Source organism: Coregonus clupeaformis, chromosome 9 (assembly GCF_020615455.1).
Source record: "Coregonus clupeaformis isolate EN_2021a chromosome 9, ASM2061545v1, whole genome shotgun sequence".
NCBI lineage: Eukaryota > Metazoa > Chordata > Actinopteri > Salmoniformes > Salmonidae > Coregonus > Coregonus clupeaformis.
The window spans coordinates 24,712,124-24,736,180 of record NC_059200.1 but is presented as its reverse complement, the minus strand read 5'-3'; the positions used below and the strand labels follow the sequence as shown (position 1 = coordinate 24,736,180).

General features: G+C 47.3%; 1 protein-coding gene across 1 annotated transcript in view; it reads right to left on the bottom strand.

The window, feature by feature from the left end:
• Nucleotides 1–216: 216 nt before the first annotated feature.
• The window catches only part of LOC121573518 (mucin-5AC), a 47,974-nt gene continuing 24,133 nt past the window's right edge, over nt 217–24,057 (bottom strand). The window contains exon 3 of the mRNA XM_041885570.1: nt 217–1,411. Coding sequence (XP_041741504.1) covers nt 1,210–1,411 — 202 coding nt within the window. The 3' untranslated portion in view covers nt 217–1,209. The remainder of the gene's footprint in view (nt 1,412–24,057) is intronic.

Below are 24,057 nucleotides of genomic sequence, written 5' to 3'. Positions count from 1 at the left end.
TATACACGGGGTACCAGTACCAAGTCGATGTGCAGGGGTACAAGGTAACAACGCTAATTGTGTTTAGGCCAGGCAACAGGTGTACTGTAGCTAGCCGACGACAAAAAGCCTGCTAACAAGCTATACCAACTTGTGACTCATCACAAGACTTCATCCTGTTAAAAATCAATGAGAGCATTAACGACAATATACCCAAACAAATTGTGGTAAAATACTTTATAGAGCAGTAATCCGTATCTGAAATATAGCAATTCAAGCAGCAGAACTCTCTGTTTTATGTACACTTTAATATGTTGTTTTTTTTCTCACTTTTTCTCCTGGTGCATTTCTCAGCCTGTGTTGGTGTACGTATGTTTGTAGTTTTTGTATGATCAATTCTATTAAAAGTATTAAATAAGGGTCATCATAATAATTGATTTATTGAAACATCTCAGGATATAAAAGCTGGTGTTCTAACCCTCATTTGTCCATTAGTGATGAGGATGGATCCTTCCACTCTTCTCTCTGTACACTCGTTCTTTTCCGCTCTTTTTTACTCCCACCATCCCCTAGCCTTTTATACCTCCTCACTTCCTGATCCTTCATTTTATCCTTATCATTTCTTTTCATCTTCTACACTTTCACTTCTATAATTGCCCCTACCAGGTAGGCCTGTTCAAAGCTTAGCACATTGGAGCACATTTTACAGTACCTTCCTCCCTGCACTAAAAACTGATCTCAGGTGCTGAAGAGGCCTTTCGGTGCAACTACAACACAAGCATGTTCGTTCCACTCTTCACTCTATTCAGTTCCAACACCAGGATCAGCACAGATTCCATTCATCTACACACTACAGTTCATCCATGTCCTTTAACTACATTTATGCTTCTTTTTTACCTCTTTTATTTATATTTTATTTCTCTTTTATTTCTCCTTTATACCTTTTATTTATCTTTTATACCTTTTATTTCTCCTTTATACCTATTTAATATCTCTTTTAAACTCTATTGTTTACTGCTTCTTCTCACACTTGTTTTGAGCTTCCATTTTATTTTTCTCTCTCCTTCCACATCAGGGCCCCACACTCCACACACTACCATTCAGTCCCTCGCAGCCTATAGAGGAAGCATGTAAAGTACTGTATCCATCTCCGTCCTTCACAATCTTAAGAAGGAGAGGCCTTATTCATTGCGTCCTTCCCTATCCCACCCCCCCTCCAAAGTTTAAAGTTCACAAGAACCAGAAGCACTTCTTCCTGCTCTTCTTGCCGCTGTGAGGTGGGCGTGCCGGTGTCACCAGCAGGGGTGATTCCTGGCGGTGTGGCGTGGTGGGCTGAGGGGTCACAGCGGCCAGGGGGGAGCCCTCTGGACGGTCCTCTACCCTCCATGTGCGGGTAACTGCCCCCTCCTGCAGTCGGAAGTCATGCTCCACACTGCAAAGGAGGGAGAGAAGGAAGGTTTATGTCACAAATACCCATCTCACACGATCATGTCAACCTGAACTGTACAATGCTGGCTTGGATATTTTCTTTTCACATTGGGAGCGTTCATAAATTCACCCTGGCAATCTACAATCTATAATAGTGCACTCTGGTTTGATAGTCTCAGAGCGCAGAATAATTGATGCATTTACAAACAACCTACACCCGGTTGTTATGACAGGTTTCAGTAAACATAAAAAACACAATTAAATTGTTGCCATTAACACAGTTACAGTCACTAACCCATATACAGTACACTCTTAGAAAAAAGGCTTTCAAAAGGGTTCTTCGGCTATCCCCATAGGAGAATCCTTTTTCATTCCAGGTAGAACATTTTTGGTTTAATGTAAAACCCTCTGTGGAAAGGGTTCTACATGGAACAAAAGGTTTCTACCTGGAACCAAAATGGGTTCTTCAAATGGTTCTCCTATTGGGACAGCCGAATACCCTTTAAGGTTCTAAATAGCATATTTTTTCCAAGAGTGTAGGCCTATAACCAGCTTTGCTAAGGCAAGTAAAATGGTCAGAGTGAAGTGTTCTCTCATTTACAGTGAGGGAAAAAATTTTGATCCCCTGCTGATTTTGTACGTTTGCCCACTGACAAAGAAATGATCAGTCTATCATTTTAATGGTAGATTTATTTGAACAGTGAGAGACAGAATAACAACAAAAAAATCCAGAAAAACACATGTCAAAAATGTTATAAATTGATTTGCATTTTAATGAGGGAAAAAAGTATTTGACCCCTCTGCAAAACATGACTTAGTACTTGCTGGCAAAACCTTTGTTGACAATCACAGAGGTCAGATGTTTCTTGTAATTGGCCACCAGGTTTGCACACATCTCAGGAGGGATTTTGTCCCTCTCCTCTTTGCAGATCTTCTCCAAGTCATTAAGGTTTCGAGCCTGACGTTTGGCAACTTGAACCTTCAGCTCCCTCCACAGATTTTCTATGGGATTAAGGTCTGGAAACTGGCTAGGCCACTCCAGGACCTTAATGTGCTTCTTCTTGAGCCACACCTTTGTTGCCTTGGCCGTGTGTTTTGGGTCATTGTCATACTGGAATACCCATCCACAACCCATTTTCAATGCCCTGGCTGAGGGAAGGAGGTTCTCACCCAAGATTTGACGGTACATGGCCCCGTCCATCGTCCCTTTGATGCGGTGAAGTTGTCCTGTCCCCTTAGCAGAAAAACACCCCCAAAGCATAATGTTTCCACCTCCATGTTTGACGGTGGGGATGGTGTTCTTGGGGTCATAGGCAGCATTCCTCCTCCTCCAAACACGGCTAGTTGAGTTGATGCCAAAGAGCTCCATTTTGGTCTCATCTGACCACAACACTTTCACTCAGTTCTCCTCTGAATCATTCAGATGTTCATTGGCAAACTTCAGACGGGCATGTATATGTGCTTTCTTGAGTAGGGGGACCTTGCGGGTGCTGCAGGATTTCAGTCCTTCACGGCATAGTGTGTTACCAATTGTTTTCTTGGTGACTATGGTCCCAGCTGCCTTGAGATCATTGACATGATCCTCCCGTGTAGTTCTGGGCTGATTCCTCACCGTTCTCATGATCATTGCAACTCCACGAGGTGAGATCTTGCATGGAGCCCGAGGCCGAGCGTGATTGACAGTTCTTTTGTGTTTCTATTATTTGAGAATAATCGCACCAACTGTTGTCACCTTCTCACCAAGCTGCTTGGCGATGGTCTTGTAGCCCATTCCAGCCTTGTGTAGGTCTACAATCTTGTCCCTGACATCCTTGGAGAGCTATTTGGTCTTGGCCATGGTGGAGAGTTTGGAATCTGATTGATTGATTGCTTCTGTGGACAGGTGTCTTTTATACAGGTAACAAGCTTTAAGAGTGTGCTCCTAATCTCAGCTCGTTACCTGTATAAAAGACACCTGGGAGCCAGAAATCTTTCTGATTGAGACGGGGTCAAATACTTATTTCCCTCATTAAAATGCAAATCAATTTATCACATTTTTGACATGCATTTTTCTGGATTTTGTGGTTGTTATTCTGTCTCTCACTGTTCAAATAAACCTACCATTAAAATTATAGACTGATCATTTCTTTGTCAGTGGGCAAACGTACAAAATCAGCAGGGGATCAAATACTTTTTTCCCTCACTGTATGTCTGAAAGTAGCTAGCAAGCTAGCCAACTTTAGCCAGTTAGCTTCGGTGCGGTTGTAAGATCAGAACGCTCGGATCAACCCTACTCTTCAGCCCAAGCAGCCAGAGTGTCCAGTATGCACTCCGACCGCTCCGAGAGTGAATAGCTCTGAATTTACAAACTGACAATCTGACAACGCTCTGAATTTATGAATGGCCCAGAGCGCACTCTGACACTGGAGGCAATTTACGAACACACCCATTGTCCTTTCCTGCACTCTTAGAAAAAAAGGTGCTATCTAGAACCTAAAAGGGTTATTCGGCTGTCCCCAAGGGAGAACCCTTTGAAAACCCCTTTTTGGTTCCAGGTAGAACCCTTTTGGTTCAAGGTAGAACCCTTTTGGGTTATATGTAGAACCCTTTCCACAGAGGGTTCTACCTGGAACCAAAAAGGGTTTTACCTGGAACCAAAAAGGGTTATCCTATGGGGACAGCTGAAGAACCCTTTTGGAAGCCTTTTTTCTAAGTGTGCTTGGTTCCAGCAACTATGTTGGATAAGTAAGCAGTTTAGCACAGTACAGCCTGGCTCGGCTTGGTTCAGCTTGACTCCGTAGTGTGAATAAACCAAAAGAGGGGTAGAAAAAGGAAGGGGAAAAATAAGTAAAAGAAAGGCAGCTAAGATACTGTGTCAGAAGAGAAGAGACATTATAGCTTCAGGGCCCAGTATGTAGGAGTAGCATCAGTTTTAAACTCTGATGCACCCCCTCCATGTTCTTTAAGATATTCGAGTGAGGCATTAATAAATAAACACATCGTAGATAAAGAAAAGCCTATATGGACAATATTTACTGGCTGAACTACTTTTGTCAGCAATTGCACGTTCAGTATACGAAATTGTGCTTCCCACTGCAAACATATTTTTTCTCTCTTTTTTGACTTTGCTGCTTGCTATTCTTGCTGATTATGCAGTGAGCGTCCTAGTTTGCTAGGTGGAGTTTCTCATCACAGCATAGATGCTTCGATGAAGCGAGGAGTCCCTCTTTCAGTGGGAGGAGAGAGAGAGAGATGCTGAGGGAGAGACTTGACACAACAGCAGGACCCTGAGCTTCAGAAGAACAACAACTGCAGAACAATGAGATGTAACGGGAGCTTCATATTCCTCTCGATTCATACTAGCCGTCTGAATTTGCCACACACACACGCACACGCACACACACACACACACACACACACGCATTTAGGAATTCAGGCACTCAGACAGACACAGGCAGGTAGAGTACTGGACAAACATCAGGTAGAAAAACTAAATGGGAACATTACAGACAGAGCATGTCAAAGAGGATTTAATCCATCCCCACTATACTACAGATAGTAGCCTATAGAAGGTGATGAAAAGCCACTTCAAAACTAAACCTCTTTTCGCACTAGAATGTAAAGAGTCTATTCATGGCAGCTTGGAAAATAGAGCACTGTGTGGTGGACTGCTAAAGCTTCAAACAAAAACACAGACCAACTGCAGCAAAACCTAAATAGTGGAGCGGCAGCATCAAACACTAGCTGAGTAGCATACTCCCTCTGCCTAACACACACACACACCCCTCTGTACGCGCCACCACTATCCCAACATCACCCCCCCAGGGAGATGTCCTGTGTTCCTTCTGCGTTTCTCTGTGTAAATGAATAGCCCCAGTCAGTGGGCCCAGCCTCTAGAAGCACTGGAGGGAGCTGTCCACCCTCAACCTTAATTATCTCAGCTAGCTTCGAGCAACAAGGAGCCTACAGTACAGTGCTGTGGAAGGACACACACACACACACACACACACACACACACACACACACACACACACACACACACACACACACACACACGAGATAGTGAGATCTGAGAGAAAGGGATTGGTATGGGATTCTTTACATGGGATCTTACATTTAGATCATTTAGCAGACACTCTTATCCAGAGCGACTTACCGTTAGTGAGTGCATACATTTTCATACTGGTCCCCCGTAAGAATCGAACCCACAACCCTGGCGTTGCAAGCGCCATGCTCTACCAACTGAGCTACACAGGACTGGAGCTTATCGCTGATATGCATCTATACAGTGTGCAGTGTGTATGCATTTAATCTGATCTTTAATCTGATCTTTTTTTAAATATTTGAAGATATGGTTATGTAAAGAAGTTTGAGAAAATACTGTAAGATGTTATCATATACTGTATGGCAATATTTGACAGTTTTCTGAGTTTTTCTTGATTCTCTTGTAGGGGGGTTGAGTTGAACACAGCTACAGCCTATAGGGACTAGGAAGAGGAGGAGCAAAGTCAACAATAAAATAAATGTGAATGTTCCTCTAAATGCTGAAAAGGTTTTAGCAGCAAGCCATCCCATTCTACTGAGTGGCCTGACCTTGCTCTGCAAATGTTTCTATCTTCTGAGACTTGTACTTTTTAAACAGTTTTTTGGTTTGTTTCCACAACTGGGTACCGGTAGTATGCTGAAACAGTAGCGACCTTGCTCAAGGGCACCACAACAGCGTACCGCACCAGGGACTTGAATCAGCAACTTTCTGGTCACAACCCCACTAGTCGTCCTAACTCCAAGGTCTTACGGCACAATGTTGCCCCTGACAATATTATTAGAGAAAATAAACACAAGAACACAGCCAACTATTGGCTGAAATAATTATATTAAGGGGCAGCCAAGGTGAGTGTTGGATCATCCAGGATGAAACACCATTTTGTCCAAAGGGAATGGGCTCCAGTGGATTGGATAGTAAAATGTGACCAACCAGCTCGATTCGAACTACGTATCAAAATTTGAAATTGTGTTTGTTACATTGGATAAAACTAAAGACTCAGAGCTAGAAAATTGTATATCATACACTACAGTTGAGGAACAATGGGAAAGTAATTCTGCTTTGAAAATTGATAAACTTGTAACCCCACTTTTGAGAAAATGGCTCTTGAATGTTTTGGTACACCTACTGGAGAGCTCCTCTTTGTATACACCCATTCAGCATCGTTCACACCCACTTAAGCCTTAGCCCCACCCATCTCTTTAAGGATTGTGGCCATGTGCTAAACAGTGAGTATGGTCGTGTATTAAACAACCAAAGATTTCAAGACTAAAGGCTGGTTTATACTACGTCTATCGACATGTCTGTATACAGTTGTCATTCATTATTACAGGAAAATAAACTCACAACAACATCATTATTTACAAGTTAATGGCGAGATAATTACAGAAAATAGCTTACGGTTGTGAGTGTGACGAATTAAAAGCAGGGCATTCTACCGGATAATTTTTTAACTTGGACACTGTCTTGTTGGCCTAAAGTTATATCCCAATCTGACTTTGGCGCAGATTGTTCTTCACATGACCGTCTCTGGTAAACACACACTATATCAAATACAATCTATATTTATTTGTCACATGCACAGGATACAGAAAGTATAAAAGGTACAGTGAAATGGTTACTTGCATAGTGGAGTCTTTTGTTTAGCCGTAGCTAGCTAGCTAAACAATGAACCATAATCCCAACTTATAACATTACTACCCTGCATGAATCTACAGGTAGCTAAACACTAACCAACTAGCTAGGTTCAATGTTAGCTAGCTAGCTAATATTAGACTATAACTAGCAATGCAAATGGCTCTGAGATACGAATAATATTATTACACAGATCATTCACGTAACTTTAGCTAACGAGCAAGCCAGCTAACGTTAGCTAGTTAGCTAACAGTACGCTTTAACTTGCAATGAAAACGACTTCTGATAAAATTAGAAACTTATAATATCTGAAAATGGAGCTAGCTAGACTCTCTTACCCGTATACATGGATGAATGCTTCTCCCTTTCTGTCACGGATGCCATGGTTGCCCTTAGTTTAAATATGTAATCCGGAGACAGGTGTTTTATACAACAGCCTTCTGTGTTCTCTTTTCGACTTATTCCGCATTTGCAATCAAACGCCTGAATTTTCTCCATCTTCTTAGCTATCATACTCTGCTTCCACCGGGCAATCCACTGATTTCAAAACTCAGTCCTCCAGAAAGTGGAGAGCTATCTTTAAAAAAAATCTAAGTTAGAAAGGATTACCTACACATACTGAGCAGCTAATTATTGACAGAGGAGTGCTACATGGCAGACCAATCCGAACTCATCTCTCGGCATGTCCAGCCCATCCATTATTTCAGCCAATCATGGCTAGCGGGATCGTTCCTGTCTTTTTCCGTGGCTAAACCAATTTGTATTTACAGATGGCATACAAGTTTGTTATTAAGGCACATGAAAGTTCACATGTTCAAGAAGGCATTTCTGCCCAAAAACGCATTTTGATTTAAAAAATGTTTTACTTTCAAATGACTCTCCTGTGAAGTAGTGACGCGCGGCATACGCCTAGCTTCCTGAAACGTGTCACAAATGGCATCAGCCTTTTCCCTTGTATAATCACGGTTCACTGCATTTATGATTTCAGTGTTTACCTGTTTTTTATGTATTGGAGATTAAATTAGATGGTAAAATTACAGAGGCAGTAAAGTTTTATGCTCACCATCTGTACTTGGTGATATTCCAGGGGGCATCATGTAGGAGTTTTTTGAATCAGGTGGGAGATTCCGTATGTCTCAACCCATGACTCTTATATTCATATTTAGGAGTAGCTAGCAGTTAAGGAACAGCAGGTGATGGACATTTCAATCAATCAATCAATCAAATGTATTTTATAAAGCCTTTTTTACATCAGAAGGTGTCACAAAGTGCTTATACACTTGTTTTAATACAGCTTCTGCAAAAGAAGTCAGTGGAGAATTTCTTCCACATTTACCAGCAGAAAACAGTAAGATATTTTTGTAGTTCTCTCCAAGGAACCCGGACTGAATATGCTAAAAGAAAAGAACATTTTGTTTTAGTGGGAAACTAAACTGAACATTGTGCTAAAAGCTCAGGGGCTTTAAATCTCTCTCTCTCTCTTTCTCTCTCTCTCTCTCCCCCATCTCTCTCCCCCCCCCCTCTCTCTGTCTCTCTCTCTCTCTCTCTCTCTCTCTCTCTCTCTCTCTCTCTCTCTCTCTCTCTCTCTCTCTCTCTCTCTCTTTCTCTCTCTCTCCCCCCATCTCCCCCCCCCCTCTCTCTCTCTTTCTCTCTCTCTACCCCATCCCCCCCTCTCTCTCTCTCTCTCTCTCTCGCTCTCTCTGAAACAAAAGGACAATCATAATATCAGTCAATAATATCAAATTCCCAGTTTATGCTTCAAAACCACCTTTATAAGAGGTTTTAAAAATAGGTTATATTTGACTCAAAATTACATGACGTACATTAAGGCATTGTTGGCAGAATAGATGGATGCTGTTCAATGCATGATTCATATAATTCACCAATACATTTCTTGGTAGTCCCAAAAAATATTGCTATCAGGTTGTAAATCACATCTGGCCTGGTACATTGTTTAATGCCTCCACCCATTCGGGATGCACTGTTTTAGTTTCAATGACTCAATATTTTGAACATAAAAGCACGACTGTAACTAAGACTGGGAATGTCAATACAATCAAACTAGCAAGGACAATGATCACAAGTCAATCATAACGTGGCTAATAGACTAGCGCACAAGTGTCAAACACAAGGCCCGCGGGCCGAATAGGACACACAACCGAGTATAAATGAGTCAACAGTTGAGTCATCTACTTTATGAAATTACAGTCTGATGCACCAGCATCTGTGAATTTAACTTCAATTGCACTGCTTTTGTGTCCTGTTTTCAGCGCACAGCAGAGGGAAAGTGTACAGACACATGCCACAGTCCTAGCTAGGCTACTAAAATGTTGCAGTCTGGCTTCGGTTTTTAAAGCTTGACAATGAATAACCAAAAAACTAAACCTGCAACAAAACACCATGCAAAGGAGAAACATGTAGGCCTCTTACAGCAACATTTGAGCAGTAGCCTAGGCTGGCTACTCAACTACAATACATTTTGAGTGCACCATACAGCAATGCTGCATTCAACCGCACTGGTGATCCCAAAAAATGTAAAACATGTTTTAAGTTTAAATGCTACAACAACATATAGCTATGTTTTTGTTATTTGGAGTTGTTAAACACTTTTTGATTACGGTCACAGCATATTATGCACATCTGCATAAGTACGACCCTGCCTTACACAGGAAGCGGCACAGGTCCTAATCCAGGCACTTGTCATCTCCCGTCTGGATTACTGCAACTCGCTGTTGGCTGGGCTCCCTGCCTGTGCCATTAAACCCCTACAACTCATCCAGAATGCCGCAGCCCGTCTGGTGTTCAACCTTCCCAAGTTCTCTCACGTCACCCCCCTCCTCCGCACACTCCACTGGCTTCCAGTTGAAGCTCGCATCCGTTACAAGACCATGGTGCTTGCCTATGGAGCAGTGAGGGGAACGGCACCTCCATACCTTCAGGCTCTGATCAGTCCCTACACCCAGGCGAGGGCATTTCGTTCATCCACCTCTGGCCTGCTGGCTCCCCTTCCTCTGCGGAAGCATAGTTCCCGCTCAGCCCAGTCAAAGCTGTTCGCTGCTCTGGCACCCCAATGGTGGAACAAGCTCCCTCACGACGCCAGGACAGCGGAGTCACTCACCACCTTCCGGAGACATTTGAAACCCCACCTCTTTAAGGAACACCTGGGATAGGATAAAGTAATCCTTCTACCCCCCCCAACAAATAGGCTCTGTCTGGCCCGCAAATTCGTTGTGTTTTTCCAATATGGCCCATGCGCTGATTGAGTTTGACACCCCTGGGCTAGTGTACCTATTTATGTAGTTAGTTATTTATTTAGCTAGCTAGCTGCTGGGAGAATGTCATGTCATTGGAGGAGTGGGTGAGTGACCGACTTTTTCCCCTCATAACGGTTTTCGGTGGCTACAGCTAGAGATGCAGGTGTCACTTGGTTAGCTAGCAAGAAATATGAATCGCTTTGCTAGCTAGCTATGCTGAACTTGAACGACTGTCATCCACTGTTAGTATATCTCTTAGTTGTCAATCAAATGTATTTGGTATTGATCAAATGGGCGGGTGGGCGGGTGGGCAACTTCCCATTCAGTTGTCAAACCGTGGGTTGGGACAAGCATGCATTGGCAGGCAAGCTGCAGAAGGACGAGCAGGCTACTATTCCCCATTGTTTATCAATGCAATTTTGACGGCCAACTAGCTGAAAAAGTTTGACAGGGTTTATCTAACGTTCCCTCATTAGATTATAGCTCATCTCGCTCTGGCTAGCACTAGTTGTTGATATTGTTGTTGTTGATGTGCAAGGCAACTGAGGGAGAGATAGCCTACCTTTTCATGGTTGTTTGATCAATAGGACTGTGAAGTTCCCAAATGGTATTAACATATTTACAGAAATCCATTCAGGTGTATTTTGTGGCTTTTGGCAAATGTGTTTTAATGATCTAAAGTCGCGCTGTTGCTACTGCCTGTAAACACACAGTCCAGTTCAAAGTGAATGATGGCAGGCCCATGTGGCAAATGGGTTTTATTAGGTTTTATTTACTGAAGTGTCTATTAATTGTCCAAACGTACGGCTACTTTCCCACTCTACATTGTTATAGAATGTTCACAAACGCCTTACTGTACGTCATTCCCAAACATTCTATGGATTTATGAAAACGTGAAAATGACCGTATCTAAGTGCTCGCTTGTCATAAAATGTAAAAAGAAATGTGTCAGATTCTTCCTGGGGGCTGTATTTGAACAGATTTGAATAAGATTTTATATTGCTAAAACACTTTAAATATGACCTTTCAAAACTGACATTTATTAGTAAAAGAGAGGGGGGGTGCACTTTCAGTATATAGCTTTAATCCAGCAGCATCATAGGATCCTAACATACTAAAGCACACACATACAGAGAGATAGATGCAAAAATGCCTGTGTGTATGCTTGTATGTGTGCACACCTCTTTAAAACAGGTAGTTGGGCTACTCAGTGGTGGTGGACTAAAAAGTGAGTTGTGGTGATGGATGGCTGGATACTGCCTTTGTTTGTCCTGAGACTAACTGCTGCGCTGCTGAGCTATTGACGGATAGCTGCTGGAATGGAAGGGGCTGATGGATGGATGGATGGATGGATGGATGGATGGAAGAAAAGAGGGATAGGTGGATGGATACAGATGATATTTCAGGAGGAGAGGTGTGACAGTCGCCTTACTGGGGGAATGGAGGGATGTGGAAGAGAGAGAGAGGTAAATATCACTTAGCATCTCTCCAACTGTCTCTCCCATTCACTCACACATGAACACACTCATAGCGACTACGTTGAGCTTACTCTTTTAGTTTGTTTTTTAGCCTTTTTACATTTTCGGAGTGTGAAGGTTAAGAGGATCCCAAGGGGAGAGGCAAGAATATGGTTGAGGAGAGGAGCGAGAGAGTGGTGGAAGGGGAGGGTAGGGGAGGGGTGTGCAGAGATGCAGAAAACAGGGAACAGGTTGAGAGGAATGGGCAGGAACACACTTAATGCTCCACAAAACTTGACATCCTCGGGCGACTGATGGAGGATGGCGGCACAGACAGCTGAGGCCGGGCACATAAACCTGACCACAACGTTTTTTCAATGCTGCTCTGTAGAAGGGATGGAAGAAGGAATGAATGCTGAGAACTACTGGTGCAGTCCAATAGGTGCGATATCGATTTGTAAAAGGAGCAGTGCATTGAAATGAAATTACACTTTTATAATTCAACTAAAGCAATCAGACCTATTCCTACTATATTTAGGCTCTCCCAGACTTCCACCACCATAAAAATAATTTTAGTCGGCTGAAGCACACGAACAGTTTTTGTCTGTTATTTAATTATGTTATTTAATTATTCACCAAAATACTTGGTAACATTTACAGACATTTCTGTAAATTAGAATATCTGATATTGAGTCTATTTGTTAGTTGAACATTATTTGCCACTGGGCAAAAAACTGGTCGAATCAACTTTGTTTCCAAGTCATTTCAACCCAAAACATCTATGTGATGAAATTGACTCAACATGGAAAACTAATTGGATTTGCAAAAAAGTCATCAACGTTTTGTGTTTTTTTTTCACCCCACTTTCAACCTAAATTTTTTAAAAGTTGATTGTAAATCAAAACAAGACATTGAACTGACGTCTGTGGGATGCTTCTCATATTGCATCCAAATAGCCGATTCATCCTCTTACATTAAGAGACAACCTATTTCCTATAGAGGCAGCAGATTGGGGAGTGTGCTAATGTAAGCGGTTTAGCTAGGCTAATTTAGCTGTGGGTGTGATATGAGTGTGATTGGTATTTATATGACACAGCCACATTAGGCAGTTTATTCTTATTTTGTACACCACTCTCTTCCCTGTTTCAAAGACATGATGGCATGACACGGATGGATACCATCTGGCATCAATATTGGCATGAGCAGAATCTGTGATTATTGCCAAAGACAGCATAAACAATGGCTCTCTATCACCCCCTCTCTCTATCACTCCCTCTGTCTATCATTCCCTCTCTCTATCACCCCCTCTCTCTATCACTCCCTCTGTCTATCATTCCCTCTGTCTATCATTCCCTCTCTCTATCACTCCCTCTGTCTATCATTCCCTCTCTCTATCACTCCCTCTCTCTATCACTCCCTCTCTCTATCACTCCCTCTCTCTATCACTCCCTCTCTCTATCACTCCCTCTCTCTATCACTCCCTCTCTCTTTCACTCCCTCTGTCTATCACTCCCTCTCTCTATCACTCCCTCTCTCTATCACTCCCTCTGTCTATCACTCCCTCTCTCTATCACTCCCTCTCTCTATCACTCCCTCTCTCTATCACTCCCTCTGTCTATCACTCCCTCTCTCTATCACTCCCTCTGTCTATCACTCCCTCTCTCTATCACTCCCTCTCTCTATCACTCCCTCTCTCTATCACTCCCTCTCTCTATCACCCCCTCTCTCTATCACTCCCTCTCTCTATCACTCCCTCTGTCTATCACTCCCTCTCTCTATCACTCCCTCTGTCTATCACTCCCTCTCTCTATCACTCCCTCTCTATCACTCCCTCTGTCTATCACTCCCTCTCTCTATCACTCCCTCTCTCTATCACTCCCTCTCTCTATCACTCCCTCTCTCTATCACTCCCTTTCTCTATCACTCCCTCTCTCTATCACTCACTCTCTCTATCACTCCCTTTCTCTATCACTCCCTCTCTCTATCACTCCCTCTCTCTATCACTCCCTCTGTCTATCACTCCCTCTGTCACGGTTTCGGCCGAGGCTGCCTCTCTCCCTTGTTCGGGCAGGCTTCGGCGTTCGTCGTCTCCGGAATTCTAGCTGCCACCGTTCTATGTTCTGTGTTTCCTGTTTGATTAGTTTTGTCTGTTAGCCACACCTGTTTTGTGTTAGGTCTCATTATGCACCCTATTTAGTTCCCTGTTTGTGTGTATAGTGTTGTGTGTAATTGTCGCTTGTCAGATGGTTGCGTAGCTGTGTTATTTTTCCAGTACGCCAGGATTAGTAGTGTCCTCCTCTGTTTAGGAGAGTTTTGCGCACTGTGTTTTCGTGCGATCGTGTGTTGACGCCTGTGCGCGTCTGTTTGGCCTCCTGCCGTTTGTGGATTATTTTTGCATAGTAAAGTCTTGTTGGACTGTACCTCTGCTTCTGCGCCTGATTCCCCACCACACCATCACTACATCGTTGACAGAATTACACACCTTAAACATGGAATCAGCGGGAGCCGAAGCAGCGCCGACGAGACTGGAGGTCCAGGTTCGGGAGCAACAGGAACAGATCCTCCAGATGGGAACCGCCCTGCAGGAGGTAATCACCACGCTCCGAGGCTGGGGCGCACCTCCAACACCTTCCTCACCGCCAGCCCAGCCAGCACCATCGGCCAGCCTGCCCATTCCAGCGCCAGAACACCGAGGGATCCGACTCGCTCTCCCGAGGGCCTACGACGGAACCGCGGCTGGGTGTCAGGGATTCCTCCTCCAGGTGGAGTTGTACCTGGCCACCGTACACCCGGCACCCTCGGGGCATGAGAGCGTGTCTGCCCTGATATCCTGCCTGTCCGGGAAGGCGTTGGAATGGGCCAACGCGGAGTGGAGGAGGATCGACGCCGCGAGTATCACCTACGACGAGTTCTCCCGCCGCTTTAGGGCGGTGTTCGACCATCCCCCGGAGGGGAAAGCGGCGGGGAGCGTCTGGTCTTCCTCCGGCAGGGGAGGAGGAGTGCTCAGGAATTCGCGCTTGAATTCCGTGCTCTAGCGGCTGATGCAGGGTGGAATGAGCGGGCCCTCGTCGATATATATCGATGTAGCCTAAGAGAGGCGTCCGTAGGGAGCTGGCCTGTAGGGACACCAGTCTCTCTTTCGACCAGCTGGTCGACATGTCAATCAGGTTAGATAACCTATTGGCCACCCGCGGACGTCCTGAGGGGGGTCCGTCCATTTCACCCTCCAGCGCATCCGAGCCGTGTCCTATGGAGCTCGGGGCGCTGGCGCTAGAGATAGGAGGAGTCGGCAGGTGAGGGGGTCCATCCACTGCACCAACTGTGGTCGGGGAGGACACACCGCGGCTAGGTGCTGGGGATGGCCTCCTCGGGAGATGACGACAGGTCCCGCACTGGGGATTCCCTCCAGGTGAGTAGGCGCCCCACTCACCCAGAGCTCACTGTTGCCCATTTTTGTATGCCTGTGCGTTTTCCGCAGGTGGCACCTCATTCCCAGTATAAGGCGCTGGTAGATTCAGGCGCGGCTGGGAATTTTATTGATAAGAAGTTTTGTTTAGAGTTAGGGTTTCCCCTTCTCCCTGTTGATGTTCCTTTTCCCGTTCACGCCCTAGATAGTCGTCCGTTGGGTACGGGCTTAATCAGGGAGGTCACGGCGCCACTTAGGATGTGTGCGCAGGGGAGTCATCAGGAGATAATTCAACTGTTTCTGATTGACTCTCCTGCGTATCCGGTGGTGCTGGGCATGCCCTGGTTAAGTACCCATAACCCCGTTATTTCGTGGCAGGAGAGGGCTCTGATGGAGTGGTCTGCTCAGTGTGTGGGTAGATGTTTGGGCGTTTCCATAGGGGCTACCTCGGTGGAGAGTCCAAACCAGGTGCCCGCATTGCACATTCCACCTGAGTATGGGGATTTGGCTATTGCGTTTAGTAAGGCGAGGCGACGCGGTTGCCACCCCATAGGCAGGGGATTGTGCGATAGACCTTCAGGCAGGAGCTGCGCTCCCACGGAGTCATGTGTATCCTCTGTCTCAGGAGGAGAAGAAAGCTATGGAGGTTTACATAGACGAATCACTGAGACAAGGATACATACGGCCGTCCACTTCCCCCGCGTCCTCGAGTTTCTTTTTCGTGAAGAAAAAGGATGGGGGTTTGCGTCCGTGCATCGATTACCGTGGTCTCAATCAGATTACGGTGAAGTATAGTTATCCACTCCCGCTGATTGCGACCATGACTGAGTCGTTGCATGGGGCGCGTTTCTTCACGAAATTAGATCTCAGGAGCGCGTACAACTTGGTGCGCATCAGGAAGGATGATGAATGGAAAACAGCCTTTAGTACCACCTCGGGCCATTACGAGTATCTAGTCATGCCATACGGGTTGATGAATGCTCCGTCAGTTTTCCAATCATTCGTGGATGAGATCTTCAGGGACATGCAGGGACAGGGAGTCGTGGTGTACATAGATGACATTCTCGTGTACTCACCTACCCGTGTCGAGCATGTGGCCCTGGTGCGCAGGGTGTTGCGGAGGCTGGTGGAGCACGACCTGTATGTGAAGGCAGAGAAGTGTCTGTTTTTCCAGGAGTCGATTTCCTTTTTGGGGTATCAGTTGTCGGCGTCAGGGGTGAAGATGGAGGTAGACCGAGTGTCAGCCGTGCGTAATTGGCAAACACCAACCACTGTGAAAGAGGTGCAGCAGTTTTTGGGGTTTGCGAATTACTACCGGAGGTTTATCCGGGGTTTTGGGCAAGTGGCAGCTCCCATCACGTCTCTCTTAAAGGGGGGGCCCGGTGCGTCTGCAGTGGTCAGTCGAGGCGGACAGGGCGTTTGAGAAGCTGAAGGACCTGTTCACCTCGGCTCCGGTGCTGGCGCATCCGGATCCCTCTTTACCATTTCAGGTAGAGGTGGACGCGTCTGAGGCCGGTATTGGCGCCGTGCTTTCACAACGGTCAGGCGCGCCACCTAAACTCCGCCCCTGTGCCTTCTATTCCAAGAAGCTCAGCCCGGCGGAGCGAAATTATGACGTAGGGGACAGGGAGCTGTTAGCTGTGGTACAGGCCCTTAAGGTGTGGAGGCACTGGCTTGAGGGGGGCTCAACACCCTTTCCTCATTTTGACGGACCACCGTAACCTGGAGTACATCCGGGCAGCGAGGAGGCTGAACCCTCGACAGGCTAGATGGAGTATGTTTTTGACCCGTTTCTCTTTTAAGATCACCTACATCCCTGGGTCACAAAACGGTAAGGCAGATGCGCTGTCTCGGCGGTATGACGGGGAGGAGAGGTCCGTGGAGCCCACTCCCATACTGCCGGAGTCGTGTCTAGTGGCACCGGTGGTGTGGGAGCTCGATTCTGAGCTCGAGCGGGCATTACGCACCGACCCTAGTCCACCACAATGCCCGGAGGGTCGGAAGTATGTTCCGCTCGAGTGTCGGGATCGATTGATCTATTGGGCTCACACGTCACCCTCCTCTGGACATCCGGGTATCGGCCGGACAGTGCACTGTCTTAGTGCCAAATATTGGTGGCCCACGTTGGCCAGGGATGTGAGGGTTTATGTTTCCTCCTGCTCGGTGTGCGCCCAGTGTAAGGCGCCTAGACATCTGCCTAGGGGTAAGTTACTGCCCCTGCCCGTTCCACAACGACCATGGTCCCACCTCTCGGTGGATTTTATAACTGACCTTCCCCTCTCTCAAGGGAATACTACACTCCTGGTCGTTGTGGACCGGTTCTCTAAGGCCTGTCGTTTGCTCCCCATGCCGGGTCTTCCTACTGCCCTACAGACCGCCGAAGCACTATTCACTCATGTGTTCCGGCACTACGGGGTGCCCGAGGACATTGTGGCTGACCGGGGTCCCCAATTCACCTCCAGAGTCTGGAGAGCGTTTATGGAGCGGTTGGGGGTCTCGGTGAGCCTCACCTCGGGTTACCACCCGGAGAGTAATGGGCAGGTGGAGCGCGTAAACCAGGATGTGGGCAGGTTTCTCAGAACATACTGCCGGGACCGGCCGGAGGAGTGGGCGAGATATGTGCCCTGGGCCGAGATGGCACAGAACTCTCTCCGCCACTCCTCCACCCAACTAACCCCCTTTTCAGTGTGTTTTAGGGTACCAGCCGGTTCTGGCACCATGGCATGAGAGCCAGATCGAGGCCCCCGCTGTGGATGAGTGGGTGCGGCGCTCGGAGGAGACGTGGAACGCTGCACACGTCCATCTGCAGCGTGCCATACGTCGACAGAAGACGAGCGCCGACCTACACCGCAGTGAGGGGCCTGTGTACGCACCTGGAGATCGAGTCTGGCTCTCTGCCAGAAACCTGCCCCTCCGCCTGCCCTGTCGGAAACTGGGTCGGCGGTTTGTAGGGGCCATTTAAAGTCCTGAGAAGGTTGAACGAGGTTTGTTATAGATTACAGTTACCAGTGGAGTATAAGTGTATTAACCCCTCGTTCCATGTGTCCCCTTCTCAGGCCGGTGGTAGCGGGCCCACTCCAAGAACATGAGATCTTGGAGACTCCTCCGCCCCGTTGGACATCGAGGGGGCACCGGCGTACACCGTGAAATCCATCTTGGATTCTAGACGTCGGAGGGGGGTCTTCAGTATCTAGTGGAGTGGGAGGGGTACGGTCCGGAGGAGCGGTGCTGGGTGCCGAGGAGAGACATTTTGGACCTGTCGCTCCTGACGGAATTCCATCGGGGGTATCCGACGCGCCCTGCGCCGCGGCCTCCGGGTCGTCCCCAAGGCCGGAGTCGGCGCGCGTCTGGAGCCGCGCGTCAAGGGGGGTACTGTCACGGTTTCGGCCGAGGCTGCCTCTCTCCCTTGTTCGGGCAGGCTTCGGCGTTCGTCGTCTCCGAATTCTAGCTGCCACCGTTCTATGTTCTGTGTTTCCTGTTTGATTAGTTTTGTCTGTTAGCCACACCTGTTTTGTGTTAGGTCTCATTATGCACCCTATTTAGTTCCCTGTTTGTGTGTATAGTGTTGTGTGTAATTGTCGCTTGTCAGATGGTTGCGTAGCTGTGTTATTTTTCCAGTACGCCAGGATTAGTAGTGTCCTCCTCTGTTTAGGAGAGTTTTGCGCACTGTGTTTTCGTGCGATCGTGTGTTGACGCCTGTGCGCGTCTGTTTGGCCTCCTGCCGTTTGTGGATTATTTTTGCATAGTAAAGTCTTGTTGGACTGTACCTCTGCTTCTGCGCCTGATTCCCCACCACACCATCACTACATCGTTGACACCCTCTCTCTATCACTCCCTTTCTCTATCACTCCCTCTCTCTTTCTTTCCATCTCTCTCTCACTCTCTCTCTCTCTCTCTCTCTCTCTCTCTCTCTCTCACACACACACACACACACACACACACACACACACACACACACACACACACACACACACACACACACACACACACACACACAGACACACACACACACACACACACATAACCAGTTTCAGAAATAAACACATGCAGTCACATACATATACACACATATCGTACAACAAATATTTTTTACATCTCAATGGAATACACCATTAAATGAACGTCATTTATGGATCCCTGGTTTACATGTAATGTGATAACAACATGTGCCATTACATTATGTCACAGTGTGCGTTATTGTATCCTATTTCGTTAAATTGAAGGTGTGTGTAATTCTATCATAATGTGGATCTCGCTGAGAGAAGAGCCAGATCATGCTGGCTGAGCGTCAAATCCCTGTGCTATTTAATCAGAATGGGAATTGAACCTACAGGGTTTCTCCCACCTCTCCCCTGTGAGCCGCCTGTTGCTCTGTGGCCTGGCAGCCTCCGAAGGAAAGATGGATTACATTAGGAGCACAGTGCACTGCCGACTCTGCCCTTTACACATACACACACACATACACACACACACACACACACACACACACACATTCACAAACACATGCGTGCACACACACACCATCTATTCCATTATCCGCCTCATCCACAGGCCGCTAACTCAGACACACTGACAGGGTAGTTAGCGAAAGGTCAGCATAAAGAATCGGACAAATCCCTCTTTAGAAAAACCTGATGCCTACACATCTAGTTCTGCAGAATGCACATGGCAAGTCTATCAGTTACGGCCAGTCTATCAGTCTATCGGTTAGAGCTTTACTCTGCCTTTCTGTTCTTCTCTTTCTTCCCCTATCTCTTACTTTCTCACACACACACCATACACATACACACACACACACACACACACACACACACACACACACACACACACACACACACACACACACACACACACACACACACACACACACACACACACACACACACACACACACACACACACACACACCATACACACACACACCATACACACACACACACACACCATACACACACACATACACACACCATACACACACACACACACACACCATACACACACACACACACACACCATAAACACACACGCACACACACCATACACACACACACGCACACCATACACACACACACACAACACACACCCACCACACACACACACACACACACACACACCATACATACACACACACACACACACACACACACACCATACACACACACACACACCATACACACACACACACACACACACACCATACACACACACACCAGTGGCGGTCGGTGCCGTTTAAGATGAGGGAGGACGAATATTTATTTTATGAGCATGGTCTTATTTCTATTACAGAATATTGGATGATTGTCGTTCATATTCCATTCACCCAGTTCAATGTAACAGCAATAAGTTTAGGCTACAACATGATACTCTAATTGTCCCTATACCCATCATGAGGTTGCCACAACCTAGCAAATGAATGAAAGTTTACAACGTAGGTGCACACATGTCGAGAGAAAGATTTGAGGTGACAGACAGTGACACATTCAATACCGCCCTGCACACTCTTGCCAGCATCTAGCTGATCTAGGGTGTAATCATTAGTCCAACAGTTGCAAACGAGAGTTTCAATTAGACAAATTCAGGTATGTTCATCCCCGTTTTGTTCCGTTTGCAAAAAGTTTTTCAACAGAATCTGCGGAATGAATACACCCCTGATCACAGTTCACTTTCATAGCAGCCACGTTAGTAAACCTGTTACAATCATGCAGTACAGTAAGCAGTACAGTGGGCCCCGGTGGCAATAAATTAGTAAAACCAAAAGCTTACCTAGACTAGGAAGAGTTCCAGTGTTGGATAGTCATAGCCAGCTAGTTGACATAGCATCCCTCTGTTTGAGCCGGGTGTTTGAGTAGGCAAAACTAGCAAGCTGCATTTGCTAGCTAAGTGAAAGTGAAAGTGAAAAAAAATGACAAAATGACGAAATCTCTCTTTCTCTCGCTCGCTTCTCAATTTTCGAAGACATCAATTTGTTCAAAACTGTTCAACTATTGTCTTTCTCTCTCTTTGAGTCAACTAGTTTAAGCTTTCAGTGCTAGATTCATTCTCTGATCCTTTGATTGGGTGGACAACATGTCAGTTCATGCTACAAGAGCTCTGATATGTTGGAGGATGTAAGTTGTCATAATTACTGTGTAAGTCTATGGAAGGGGGTGAGAACCATGAGCCTCCTAGGATTTGTATTGAATTCAATGTACCCAGAGGAGGACGGAAGCTAGCTGTACTCTGGCTACACCATGGTGCTACCCTACAGAGTGCTGTTGAGGCTACTGTAGACCTTAATTGCAAAACAGTGTGTTTTAATCAATTATTTGGTGATGTGAATATATTTAGTATAGTTTTATCTAAAAAGGATAACTTTTTTAATGTTTCACTATTTTTATTTTTATGAAATTCACTGAGGTCCTCCCCTTTCTCCTCTGAGGAGCCTCCACTGATACACACACACACACACATGCACTCTCTCTCTCTCTCTCTCTCTCTCTCTCTCTCTCTCTCTGCTCTCTCGCTCTCTCTCTCTCTCTCTCTCTGTCTCTCTCTCCCTCTCTCTCTCTCTCTCTCTCTCTCTCTCTCTCTCTCTCTCTCTCTCTCTCTCTCTCTCTCTCTTGCTCTCTCTCTCGCTCTCTCTCTCTCTCTCTCTCTCTCTCTCTCTCTCTCTCTCTCTCTCTCTCTCTCTCTCTCTCTCTCTCTCTCTCTCTCTCTCTCTCTCTCTCTCTCTCATTTGTAGGAGCCTAATGTGATTTGCTACTCTGCCAGGGCTTTCCACTACCTTTTACGATCATTTCAGGCACCGTCGTTGTCGTCAATGTTTAATGAATGACTTTAGGGTTGGCACCGGGTGAGAAGACTTCCTCGCAGAGATGTAGCCACACATAAAGTTAATCTTGGTCAGACGTCAGTAAGTGTCTGTAAGGCATAACAGAGGAGACTAGAAGATGGATATAGTGGCTGTTCTGCTGTTGTATTGTAAAGCAGGTTTTGATTTGATTATTCTAATTCATTCAATTGTCAAGGTGGAAAACGAACCGGTAAGTAACCCACCCACGCAGTACCTATTCCTCTCACCTTCTGTGGCCTCCCTTTAGCCTTCCTCCTTTCCTTTCCTCTCATCTCCCCTTCTTTCCTTTACTTTCCTCTCCTCTCCTCTCTTCTTCCCCATCTCCTTTTCTCTCTCCTCCTCTTCTCTTCTTCCTCTCAACCCCTTCCCCTCTCCTCTCGTCCCCTTCCCTTCCCCTCTCCTCTCGCCCCCCTCTCCTCTCCTCTCGTCCCCTCCCCCTCTCCTCTCCTCTCTAGTCCCCTTCCCCTCTCCTCTCGTCCCCTTCCCCTCTCCTCTCGTCACCTTCCCCTCTCCTCTCATCCCCTTCCCTTCCCCTTCCCCTCACCTCTCGTCCCCTCCCCCTCTCCTCTCCTCTCGTCCCCTCCCCTCTCCTCTCCTCTCGTCCCCTTCCCCTCTCCTCTCGTCCCCTTCCCCTCTCCTCTCGTCCCCTTCCTTCCCCTCTCCTCTCGTCCCCTTCCCCTCTCCTCTCGTCCCCTCCCCTCTCTCTCTCCTCTCGTCCCCTTCCCCTCTCCTCTCGTCCCCTTCCCCTCTCCTCTCGTCCCCTTCCCCTGTCCTCTCGTCCCCTTCCCCTCTCCTCTCGTCCCCTTCCCTTCGCCTCTCCTCTCGTCCCCTTCCCCTCTCCTCTCCCCTTCCCCTCTCCTCTCATCCCCTTCCCCTCACCTCTCTCCCCTTCCCCTCTCCTCTCGTCCCCTTCCCCTCTCCTCTCCCCTTCCCCATCTCCTTTTCTCTCTCCTCCTCTTCTCTTCTTCCTCTCATCCCCATCCCCTCTCCTCTCGTCCCCTTCCCCTCTCCTCTCGTCTCCTTCCCCTCTCCTCTCCTCTCGTCCCCTTCCCCTCTCCTCTCGTCTCCTTCCCCTCTCCTCTCCTCTCGTCCCCTTCCGCTCTCCTCTCGTCCCCTTCCCCTCTCCTCTCGTCCCCTTCCCCTCTACTCTCGTCCTCTTCCCCTCTCCTCTCCTCTCTCCCCTTCCTCTCTCCTCTCCTCTCATCCCCTTCCCCTCTCCTCTCTCCCCTTCCCCTCTCCTCTCCTCTCATCCCCTTTACCTCTCCTCTCCTCTCGTCCCCTCTCCTCTCCTCTCGTCCCCTTCCCCTCTCCTCTCCTCTCTCCCCTTCCCCTCTCCTCTCGTCCCCTTCCCCTCTCCTCTCGTCCCCTTCCCCTCTCCTCTCCTCTCGTACCCTTCCCCTCTCCTCTCGTCCCACTCTCCTCTCCTCTCGTCTTGTCCCCTTTCTCCTCTCCTCTCGTACCCTTCCCCTCTCCTCTCGTCCCCTTTCCCTCTCCTCTCGTCCCCTTCCCCTCTACTCTCCTCTCGTCCCCTTCCCTTCCCCTCTCCTCTCCTCCCTTCCCCTCTCCTCTCCTCTCGTCCCCTTCCCCTCTCCTCTCCCCTTCCCCATCTCCTTTTCTCTCTCCTCCTCTTCTCTTCTTCCTCTCGTCCCCTTCCCCTCTCCTCTCGTCTCCTTCCCCTCTCCTCTCTCCCCTTCCCCTCTCCTCTCGTCCCCTTCCCCTCTCCTCTTGTCCCCTTCACCTCTCCTCTCCTCTTGTCCCCTTCCCCTCTCCTCTCGTCCCCTTCCCCTCTCCTCTGTCCCCTTCCCCTCTCCTCTCCTCTCGTCCCCTTCCCCTCTCCTCTTGTCCCCTTCACCTCTCCTCTCCTCTCCTCTCGTCCCCTTCCCCTCTCCTCTCATCCCCTTCCCCTCTCCTCTGTCCCCTTCCCCTCTCCTCTCCTCTCGTCCCCTTCCCCTCTCCTCTCGTCCCCTTCCCCTCTCCTCTCGTACCCTTCCCTTCCCCTCTCCTCTCGTCCCCTTCACCTATCCTTTCGTCCCCTTCCCCTCTCC